The sequence below is a fragment of the Parasteatoda tepidariorum genome, chromosome 12 (genome assembly GCF_982258835.1).
Source record: "Parasteatoda tepidariorum strain Cologne lab strain chromosome 12, Ptep-v5.0, whole genome shotgun sequence".
In the NCBI taxonomy this organism is placed as follows: Eukaryota; Metazoa; Arthropoda; class Arachnida; order Araneae; family Theridiidae; genus Parasteatoda; species Parasteatoda tepidariorum.
In genome coordinates this window covers 16,096,047-16,108,470 of record NC_141766.1, presented here as the reverse complement: position 1 = coordinate 16,108,470, position 12,424 = coordinate 16,096,047, and the positions used below count along the sequence as shown (strand labels likewise).

General features: G+C 27.4%; 1 protein-coding gene across 7 annotated transcripts in view; it reads left to right on the top strand.

Annotated features, from left to right (window-relative positions):
* Positions 1–12,424, top strand: part of LOC107438138 (uncharacterized) — a 114,404-nt gene that overhangs the window by 88,485 nt on the left and 13,495 nt on the right. For all 7 annotated transcript variants that reach the window (XM_071188228.2, XM_016050338.5, XM_016050341.5 and 4 more), the window contains 8 exons: positions 154–334; positions 1,507–1,899; positions 1,974–2,097; positions 4,728–4,889; positions 4,998–6,199; positions 6,663–7,100; positions 9,043–9,201; positions 12,189–12,297. In XM_071188228.2, the coding sequence (XP_071044329.1) occupies positions 154–334; positions 1,507–1,899; positions 1,974–2,097; positions 4,728–4,889; positions 4,998–6,199; positions 6,663–7,100; positions 9,043–9,201; positions 12,189–12,297 (2,768 nt within the window). The remainder of the gene's footprint in view (positions 1–153; positions 335–1,506; positions 1,900–1,973; positions 2,098–4,727; positions 4,890–4,997; positions 6,200–6,662; positions 7,101–9,042; positions 9,202–12,188; positions 12,298–12,424) is intronic.

Here is a 12,424-nt window from a genome sequence, read left to right as displayed (position 1 = left end):
AAAATAATATTTCATATTTATTAAAAAAAACAATATAGTAACAAAAATAAAAAAAAATTCTTATAAATATTTTTCAATTGAAAAATTTTTTTTTCTTAAAAATCCAGTTTTTGATCATTTATATATTCTTATATTTCTTTTCAAAATTTGTAGATCTGCTCGAAGTTACAGTCTTGATTTGTATATTGGTCAAGGTGACGATAGTGGTTTAGGTGGAACTCCAGAGCCTGATGATGTAATAGATAGTCAGTGCTCTATCCTGCGATCAGATACAAGTGAAGGAATGACATCTGAAGCTGAGAGCATTGACAGTGATTCACATAGATCAGATAAAGTATGCTTATCAAAAATTATGTTGAAGTATCTATATTTTAAGTTATTTTTAAATTAAAATGAGCTTATTATTCCAGATTTCTGTATATAAATAAGGTATGATTATAATGAAAATTAAAATTCAATTTTAAAAACAAGATCAATGCTACCAAAAAATATCTTAACTTGTTCCATCCAAAAGCACCTGAAATACCGTATCAGGCAGATTTCTGAGGCAGACTGCTGGAATCATCCTTAGAGTCATAGAAGTAGAGTGGCTTCTGAGGAACTCTCTGTGATATTGAAGATTATTTATTAAATTTTGTTGTAAGACTGGCTACTACTTTTTCTTAGTGTTCAGTTGGTTATTCTGATTTCTCTTACCTACCAACAATTGATATTAGTTGTTTCTTTTTATAACATTTGAATAATGAATTAAAATAAAGATTTTTATTATATAGTCTTTGCAATAATTATAATGCATAAATGATTTAGAAACTTCAATTTTCTTTGAATTAATTGTCTAACAATTGATTCTGTGAGTTAATTGAAGAGAAGTTGTAAATGACTGATAAAGGGAATTCTAGAAACTTTTTGTGGGCTAAATTCTAAAAGAGGGAAGCATGCAAACAAAACAATACTTGAGTTTATTACAAAAGTGTTTTTTTTTTTTGTAATTTTTTTTTAAAATTATTAAATGAGTTCTTTTTTATTACATAAAATTATTTTTTAACGTAAAATATAAAAGTTTTATGGAAGCTGAAGTGAGGCACTCAAAGTAATGGGACTAATATTAAGGTATGTTGAAAACACTGTTTATTTTTATGATAAAATTGGAGTTAGCGCTTATTTTATATGGAATATTAAGTACTATATTCATTTTTCTAGAGAAAAACTTCATGTAAGTAAAATATAAACAGTTTCCTATTTGTACTGTTATAAGTCTTATTAACATGTGGAGAAATAGGATATAATTCTAAATTCTGTTCCAAAAATTGGTAGGTTGTGCTCATGTAGAAATATTGTGTTTATGATTCTCCCATTTTGTATTTTATTTTGTTATATTAAATTTGTTGTGCTACCAAAAGAGTATCTTCAATGAACCGTTTTAAGCATAAGCATGTCAAAATCTTTACTGATATTCTTTTTTTTTTGTTTAAAAATAGTTAACCTTATACCTTATTATTTTATCAGGTTTTGGAAAAGGAGCCTCCAGTTGTACCTAAAAAACCTCTTTCATGGCTCAAGAGAAATGTTTTTAATCATTGCAACAAGCCACAGTCACCAACTGAAAGTTCTTTAGCTGATATTAGTGATAAAGGCTACGACAATAACTCTTCCACTGAACAATCTGATGCTGAAGGTCATGTTTGTGATAGTGAAACTATATCTTCTGAAGAAGATATTTGTTTTGTCGATACTCATAAGATTGAATCAGATCATGAAAATGCAGATGATCATAATGTTGAGGAATATGTCCCAGAGAATGATATTCTGGAAACAATGGAAAATGACAAAAGCAGTTCAAACTCTCAATCTGCTATGGAATGTTGTGATGCAAAATCTACATTTGATCTTCAGACTAAGGTAAAATTTAACATTTAGTTTATTGAAATATTTTCTTTTCATACTTTATTTTAAATTTCATTTAACTTATTTAGGTGTGCAATCAAACTCGTTCATTCAAGTTGTGTATTAAACCTGGGGACAATAAAGGTTTTGGGTTCAGCATTAAAGGAGGCAAAGATCTAAGCTGTACACCTTGTATAGACAGTGTTTTACAGGGTACGTTTATTTCAATTTTATTTATGCCTTGAAAATATGTAGACAAAATAATGGAAACACTTCTATACGAATACATTTTTTCATATTTCTCAAGAAATTCTTAAATAATTATTTTATAACTTTAGAATTGTTCAAATCATGTGATTTCTCATACTTATCAATAAAGTTTTAAGCTTTTAGAGGTTTGAGAAACCGACAATAAATTAAAAACCAAAAATAGTGCATTTGAACATCTTATGCCAAAAAATCTAGCAACAAATTTTTTAACTGGTAATAATTATTTTAGTTATTATATGCAATAATTGGGCATAATTCCGTAAATCTAGCTTTAATATTTATGTAATGGACATTTTTATAAAAGACTGATTTTTTTTTGTCTTTTTTGCTATAAATGTAAACCTATTCAATAAAATTAAACAACCAATTTAAAATTAAATACAAAAATACTGCTTTAAAATTTGTTTAAAACTGTGCAAGGTATAAGTAATTAAGTTAGTTATTTTATACTGTGTTTGCGTGGGAAAAGTTTAAAATTTTTATTTTTTAATTTGTAGAGAACCTTTGGTTTTGACACAATATTAAGAGGCCAAAACAACAATGATTAGCATTAAATATTGCTAGAACAATTGTTATAATACAAAAAAATTATTCAAATTGTTAAATAAAGTACCGTGAACCAGGGCGAGTCTACCCATTTTTTCAGTTTGTCAACTTTCAAGTGGTCAAACTTTTGTAAATATTAAAGAAAAAAGGCTTTTAATAGGTGTTTCGGAATCGCTATTTATCCCTCTTTAAAGCTGTGAAATCGATTTTAGAAAATATTAACAGTTACGCTGTTACTGTATATTTTTATAGAACTGCTGACAAATCTCTCGTATGGGGCGAGTCTACCCATTCTACTAAAATTAATGTGAACATTGTAAATAATCAAATTTTACTATTAAATTGTTATTTTAGTTACTATATAGGATATTTATGAAGTAAAATTCATAACTTTATTATATATTCCATTTTTTTATTCATAAAATAACACAAATTGAGTATTTGATTGAATATCACATTTTGATCACAGTTTTGTTTTTATAATCATTAACATTATAAAATAACTCTTCTGGTTCCCGATGACAATATTTTGAAAGAGTTTTTCTCGTTATTTTCAATTCGGCTGCGGCATCTTGAATTGTTATTTGTTTGGCTTTTATCCTTTGGATAGCTTTTTCCATCTCAGGTGGCATTTTTTTGTAACATTTAAATCCATTTGTTTTGCGAATGTAATTTCGAACCATCTGTAATAATAAATAATAATTTATTTAACTTGCATTAAATAAAAAAAGTTAATTTTGTAATATAAAAATTGAAAAAATAGGTAAAATAAACGTATTTTATATTTACGTTTATATTTAACCTATAAATTTTCTTATTATTGATAAATTTATCAATGCAGAATTAAAATAATATACTCAAACTCATTTAAAATGACTTAATTTTAATATAAACAAAGTTCTAAATTATATTATTATGCTTTATTAAAATTAAATACGAATGGATAGACTTGCCCCGTGAATTCTGGCTTTTTGTTTACAACAGCAAAACTTACATTCTTTTTGTTTTTTTTTCATATAAAATTAATGTAATCTTAGTCTTAGATAAGTCTATCAATTAACCAAAGTGAAAATAGTAATAATAATATTATACTTACGGAGCACCAACTAAAAGTTTGCTGATTTTCAATACAAATCTCTCAAAAGACGTTTGAACAGGTCGGTTAAAAAGACACCAAATAAATAAAAACGGATGAAACTACTGCAGCGCCATCTTCATTAGAGTCTGAACTAAGTCCTCCGTCGGTAAAAAAATTTTTATTTGCGATTTAAAAGAGTGAAAATTAAATAAAACTAAAATGGGTAGACTCGCCTCTGGATGGGTAGACTCGCCCCGGTTTACGGTAACTAAAAATATTTTTAAATTTGCTTTCTTAAACATTACACAATTATTTCAAAATAAATATTAAAAGATCATTTTTCAAGAATGTTTTTATAATCCTAATATACATTGTTATTATTTACTGTCATATTTAAATACAGTCAATTTTGTTTCTTTTCAATAAAGCACAGCAAAATAAATAATAGCCATCTATGTATTTAAACTTCCTATTTTACTTTATTTTTATGAAGAAAATATTAACACTAATTATTAACCTATGCAATAGCTTTCTATCATATTATTTACATGGTTTAATGAATAAAGAATTGCCAGAAAGCTAAGCATTTTCTCAGTGGGATTGCACAAGCTTACAGGCAGGAAATTATAAAAAATATGCAAATCTGGCAATAAAACGCTTATTATTCCATATCTGTTGCTAATTTTTATTTATTTCATTGATTAAGTAATGATGTCCTATTTTGAGAAGTAGTTCTAATTAGCAAAATTTTCGAGAAAAATAGAATCAGTCATTTTATTTAAAGTTCATATAAAGAAAATTCTCTTGTTGTATAGATTTAATACTGTTTTACAGTGCTTCCCAACTGTTGCAATAATTATTTTTTGTAAGACTTATGATATGCAATGTTTTAAATTTTATTTACAGATTTTCATACTTAAATTTAAAACCATTATCATTAATTATCTAGATGGCCCAGCTTACTTAATTGGATTGAAAGATGGAGACGAAATAGTTTCTTTGAATGGGGAACTTGCTTGCGCATATAGTCATGCTTCTCTTTTATTCACAATCAAGCAAGCTGTGCATACAGGAGTTCTTGATTTGGAAATTTCTAGAGTTACTTCAAAGGGTAAATTATTTTAAGATTCTTTGTTATATTTGATTCTTTCAGTGGGAATTGATCACTGAACAATTCAATTTATCCATCAAGCTTATTTAAATTTAATTTGTCTTCTAGATTTCACAAAAGGGAAAGTACAGAATAAGCCTGCAAATAAATCCTCATTTGCTGAAAAACTTGCAAAGTTTAGCTCTGGTGTCAATTCGAACTCTGACACTTCCCATACATCAGTAAAGACAGATGTCAAAGAATCATTAGTTTTGAGACGACGATCAGCCTTTGAAAATGGAAAGTCAGAAAAGGTTATTCAACGTAGGGCTTCTTGTTTGTTAGAAGAAACTTCAAATTTAAAGAGAGATAGTATTGAAAAAAGATTTTCTGCTGATTTTTCTTCTCAATCTCTTCAGAAAAATGGAGTTGCCAAAAAAGATCCTCCTCCACCTGTCCCTGTCAAACCTAAACTTAGACCAAAACAGTTAACTAAATCTCAAACTATAGATGATTCTGAATGTGATAGTTTGTCTCAAATAGACAACTTTGGTGCCAATGATACTACTCATCTTCCTTTAGAACCTGTAAATAATGAACAATTCAATTATGTTAACCCGATTTCATTTCCTGATACATTGCAAGTTGAGGAAACTGAGAACTTTGAACAAAAGAAAGCAAAAGCATTTCATTCACCAACTTCTGTTAACAATTCTTGTTTTTCAGAACTATCATCTGTCAATAACAATATCACAGTATTAAATATCACAAGTCAACCACATAAAATTGTGCATCAATTGAGTCTTAATATAGAAGAAAAAAATGCAGTTGAAAATATACAGGACTCGTGTGCTGATTTGGAAGACATAAGTAAAAGAATAAGTTCAGATGTTGAAACATTTAAGGATAAAGTAGTTTTAGTAAATGAAACTCTAGTTGAAAGAGATTTATCTCCAATTTACACCACTGCCATTGAAGTGTCTTTTCAAAATGTAAATAATAGTAATACAAGTGATTGTATGGAATTTACTCCCACACCGTTTGCTCAGGATATACCAAGTAGTAATAATGATGTAGACTCTGAAACAAATAAACTTGATGATATTTATGTAAGTGCCTGTAATCCAGCATGTAAAGATATAGAAAGTATAAATATATGCAGTACTGTACTTGAATCTTTAAATTTGGAATCTAAAGAAGAAAATATTAATGAACTTGCACCACCTGATTTTGAAAACCCACCTGTCAATACCAATGCAGATAATGTAGTTGCTGAAGATAATCCTTCACCATTGTGCTTATCATTAGAGAAAACTGATGATGATGATGGGGTAAGTAGAACATAAATTTATTTATGTACCTAATAGAGATTTTTTGTAAGTATGTAACATATTTAGTTTTTGAGTAAATGAAGATAAAGGAAATTTGCATTCTTTTTTTTTTAATAAATTCAATTTTTATATATTTGTACTTGATATAACATGATACTTCTTACTTTTTAATTTATTATTAGATTGACAACAATTTTTAAAAAGAAAACGCATGCTAGCAAAAATTTGTACTGCTTACTTAACCTTATATAGTTTTTAAATTGCTAATTTAAAATTTTGTAAAAATCTTCTTTACAACAGGTTGCTCTTAAACTATAAAAAATGTATAATTACTTTTGTCATTTTAATTGACTATATAGAAGAAAAAATTAATGACCTAATTTATTTTGATAATTGAAATTGCTTGCATTAGTTTTAGATAAATGTGTTTTTGAAGTATTTAATTTTGTATAAAACATTATAGGTGTCAGCAAGTACAACTACATCATCAGATACTCCTGATACTGAAACTGTTATTGAAACTCTTCCATCAAACCTATCTCCACTGCCAAATGATGAGTCAAATGGTGAGGAAACAACTAATCATTTGAACAATTATGAAGAAGAAGAAACTATTAGAGATGAGTCAGAGAAAGAAACTGCTGATTTAAATTGTACTGCAACTGATAATGTCAATGCAGTACATCTTAGCTCATGTACAGAACTCCAAAGAAATAACATTGATGAACCTGATTTTAGTGCTAATCTTGATTTTGCTTTGTCAGATGATGCTTTCATTGATGAGGAAGAATATCGTAGAGAGTTGGATGAAAGCTTAGATCAAATTACTTCTCTTGATGTTATTGATGAGATTGAACAAAGATTAATGCAACAGTTAGAACATCAAGATGATAATTTTGAGGTATGTCTGCGAACAAATTATTTTATTTTTCATTTATTAAAGCAAGTTGGAATTACTTGCATTACATATTCTGTTGTTTATATCAATCCATCAAGTTTACTTACAAGTTTACCAAGTATTCTATAATGCTTTTGGTTAAGAAAGTGTTAAACGAAAAAATTAGTTAGAGGTAAAATGTATTAACTTCCAATTTTTTAATAATATTCACTGTACAATGTCTAAATGTTTGACCAATTAATTTCCTCTATTAATGTTTTAAATTTACCTTGTATTGTTTTGTTACTACATTGCACAACAATGTTATAAAATAGTTAAACTAGTCTCCTAAATGTAATTAGGGTAAATGTATTATTTCTATATCAAACTTTATTTTCAAAATTATTGCATGGCCATAGTATATTTTTGTTTCAATATTAAAAAAGTGCAATTTTTCTAATTTTTGTGAAGCATGTGTATTATGATCAGCATTTGATTGAAATAAATACAAAGTTAATGATTGAAAAAAAATATGGGGAAGAAAAAACATATTCAATAAGGATCTGGGTAATTTTTACTTACATTACATTAGAAAATTATGAATTTGGTAGATTTCATCAACATTAGGCAATATTTATTGCAAAAGAATTTTCCAAAAAATGCATTAAAACACATAATTTTCATGCTAGAACTCCTTACAACAATAGGATTCCAATAACGGAATTCTTGAAATTATATACGTGTACTGTATCATAAAAGTTTAAGTAGATTTTATTAATGCATTTATAAGATATTATAATTTCTCTCTAATTTAAACTAAATCATATGACATTTCATATTACCATTCTCCTAATTTTCTTACCATTATTTTAAATTTCTTTTCTGCGTAGCTAAAAATAACTCTGGAAATGCTGATGTGGTAAATACATAATATAAATAAATGAGAAGCTTGCTATAATGTGCTTTTTGGCCTATATTATGGGAATACTATTTCAAAAATTTCCCTTTAACAGGCATTTGAATCTATGCTATTCAATTGACATTGTGAAAAGAAGCTTTTCAATTAATCTGATTTTATATTGCTTATCTGTATTCAAATTTTATTACTTTATGTTAATGTGATTATGTATAAAAATTCTTTTTATCAAATTGAGATGTAAGTAAAAAATTGATTTCATTTGAAAAATTTTTTTTTAAATTTCTGAAAAAAGCTCAGTGTATTTCATGTTGAGTTCTAACCAAACTGTTGTAGATATGATTAAATATACAGCTTCAAATGTATTTTGTCACACCTAAAAGTTTGAACTTTGATTTTGATATGATTTAGTTTTTGATAGTAAATGGTTTTTAAAAGTCTAGTTCCCAGTATCTTTCTTGACCAGCAGCATTAGCACTAAACTAATTGTTTATTTCAAAAAAATTTCTCTATGGCTGGTGTGTGCAAGTTGATGTCCATACACAGACTTAGTGCTTGTAGACAAAAATAGTGCTATTTAAAAATTTTACTTAACCCACTGGCGGTTTAGCAAAAGGGCAGAATTGGGAGACTGTTTCTCCCTTTAACATTTCTCTATCTAAGTACATGAAATAACCAGTTTTGCTATGTGGAAAAAAATGCAGGTTAAAATACAACTTTTTACGGACAGATCCGTAAGTGGGTAAACCATGTTAACTGGATTTTTATAATACAACAAAGTTAATTCGGTTTTGGATACTAAAAAATCTTGTTCTTTTTCTCATAGACTGTTCTATAGAATATGTACTAAAAGCTTTATTCTTCTAAAATCACTTCCCATATGCTATGAATTATTCTTAGTTGTTATCCTTAAATACTTAAGACTATAATTAGGTTTAAAAGTAAGGTCCAAAGACAAGGTAGCAGATAAAACCATAAGAAAATAAAGTCTGATTATCAAAAAATTATTTTTTCTTTTTTTCCTTTCTAACATATTCAAAACTGTTTCAGGATATTAATGATGGTTTGGAATTAGCAAGTGAAATAAATCAAGATTGGATTTATTATTCTGAAGCAGATTTATTAGATGATTTAACACCAAAAAATCGTGAACCTCCAAGAGAGCCTCCTCCACCTCCTCCAGTTGAACCAGAAATAGTCACTGAGGAGGTAACTAACCAAACTTGTTAGACGAAAGTTATCACTGTAAATTTTGTCATAAGATTTTATTTTAATATGGCAGCAGTTCTGTTAGTTTCAGCAATTGGTAAGGTAACTTTATTCTGAATTTCACATGAACTTCAAAATAAGTGACTCATACCGCTTTAGCTTATTTCTTTTTGGTCTGAAGAATGTAAGGAAAACAATGCTAAATGCTGCTAGCTTTATAATTGCTATAGTATCTTTTAGAAATATTCAATATGAATAAATATGCAATCGTTATAAATTATTGGTTAGCGGGAAAAAATTCCCAGATAAAGATTTTTTGTGCTATTTGTCTCAGATACAAATTATAACCTTTTTTAAAAATTGACCATTATTTGAAAATTGAAATTAGGTTTTTTATGTTGGGCATTGTTTTTTACAAAAAGTCAATGATGAGTCAGTTGAAGCATTAGATGTAGAAAGTCATGATTCAGGATGGATAAATAAAGATAGGAAAATAAATAAAAATAATTTTGATAGTAGTTTTTACTTGATGGTTTGTAGTCCCTAATTATTATTGGTTCCAAAAATTCATTGTTATTTGTGCATTAATTTATCAATCAAATTAAAATTCAAGCTACAAATTCTGTGGTATTCATTACTCTGTCATGATAATTTTTAATCATTTATGTTTAAATACAGCACAATAAAAGGTTTAGCTTTAAAATTAGAGGCTAATTCTTCTGGATTAGAAAGATTTTCAATTGCTTCCATTTTCTCCAGACGAGTGTTTAACTTTCCCTTTGTGGTCTTGAATTTTTCATGAGAGCTTGATATACTAATATTTAGCATATTACATTAATTGCACAAAGCAAATTTTAGTCACCTAATCCGGCATTTCAATTTCCTTTTTCCAATTTGAAAGGGTTAACTAAATAATTTGAATTTTTATAAATTGTCTAATAAAAAGCATACAAGTACAGTAAAATAAAAAAAAATGGGAGAAAATATTTTTAAGTGTGAATTTTAACATGTTCCATTTCTAGAACATTGGTTTTTGGCAGGAGCTTTATTGATGGTAGTTACTTTTGCTTCAGCTACGTTCCAGTGCTTATCTTTGTTTGAAACAAAATGGTATTCATTTAGAAGACCATGAAAATATAAAATATCAGTTCAGAAAATATATTAACTATTTAAACTTTTATAGAGCATAAATTGGTTACTCAATATATTCTGGAAATTCTCCAGGAATAGTAAATATATCAAAAAGAGCATAATTCATGCATTCATGACATTTTTACAAAATTACTTCCAGCTTTTCTAATTCAGTTGATTCATCGAATTTCCCTTTCATATTCGATTTTATAATTGGGCATTAAGTTTTTTGTTTTTAATTTGTGCTTTGTTCTAGGATTTGATATCTTCTCCAATATTACTTTTAAAAACAATATTTTACAGAGTTAGAGTAGCATAACAGGTCTAGATCGTTTTCTTCTATGTTTTTTATATAAATTAAAATGCTTGGCTCATCTGGCTGACAATATCTAGATCTTCCAAATCTGAATCAGAAAATTTGTCTAACAAGGCCCTTGTTTGTTGTATCATTATGCATCACTCAGACATGGGGATAAGAGAAAGAAAAATTTGTAAATGAAGCAAAAAAAAAAAAGGACACACTTTTCTTAAATTCATTCTGTAATAACAAATTTATCTCCAAAGTAAAATAAATTACAGGATTCTGGAAAGAAAAATTATCAATAGCAGGAATTTATACAATACCATTTCTGAGAACACATTAAAAAGCCCTCAGATGATAAATTTTATTTTTATCATTGTCAAATAACTCAGACAAGTATTACAGCCCTTAAAAGCCTTATCAGAAAGATCTTCTACAAAATAGAAAACCACTGAGTATTAGGGAGGTTAAATCTTGCTACTTGCTAAGTATTACGTCTTTGCTATTCTGTTTGCTATCAGACGCCTGCAAATTCCTGTCAAGAGAAGTTGAACCTAAACATGGTCATCAAGCCTTTTTCCATTCAAACATTATTTACATATCCTGAATAAGTCTCATAATACCAATTGAATGAAATGCACAGAACTTAACCCAATGCATCTCTTGGAATTTAAAAATAGAATGCTTGAAACACCAATATTCCAAAAATAGAACATTAGTTTTTATAGTAAAATTTCAAATATGTCTAACAGAGAGTTATATTATCCCTTTAAAAGCTTGAAAGTATTGTTGTCATATTGTAAAAATTGCATTTTTGGTAAACTATATTAGAAGCAGAATTAAACTTTACAAATTATATAAAAAATCTCAAATTCATAAAAAAACCAAATAATTATAGAAACAAAACCAAATTAAATGGAAAGTATACTTTATAATGTAAATTTTAAGTGCATGAAAGTTATTCAGATTTTAATTGCTCATTAAATTTAAACTGAAAATCTGTGTTCCCTTTTTGGAACATTGACATGTAAAGGGTTAAAGATTTCCTTTGAATAATATTTTTTCTCAGTAGTGCAAACAAAATTGTAAGTACATTTTATTTTAGAATTACTCTAAATTTTTGAGATTTTTTTTCCTGATTTGTTCTTTGTGTATTGACTGCAGTAATTTCACTTTATATTTTAATTGAAAAGCTCATACGTGAATTATAAAAAAAATTTAGTGCTTTAATTTCTATTGCATAACTGACTTACTAGTAAAATCTTTTATTAATGACCACCATTGAATCATAAATAATCATTTTATCTTTTCTATATATCAAATGCAATTTGATTAATTGAGTTATATATACTTTTTTAATTAATTTGAACATTTTCTAAGGATTACAAAAGATCTTTCTACCAGTTTTCCCCAAAATTGTCTCTTCACAAAAGTTGTTTGATTCCATATTTTCTTGAATAGTGGAATAATTATCATTTTAGTTAAAGTTTTATTAAGTATTTGAAATAATTTTAAATTGTTTTTATTTGTAAATTTTTCTCATTTTTCCTGTTAGCCATTATCATTAACTCGCTCAAGCTCAACAAAGCGAATAAAGAAAGAATTGTGGCGTCGACGATCTGACTTTTTAGGGCTTGACTCAACTGAAAGTGGTATTGATGTTGGTAAGTAAAAATTATGAGAGATGTATCAGTTATCCAATAATTGTATCAGTTATCTAACAATTACCTAGTACTCTGCCCATCTGGCCAGATATTTATTACCCCAATCTAGCAAAAAAATTTCACTACC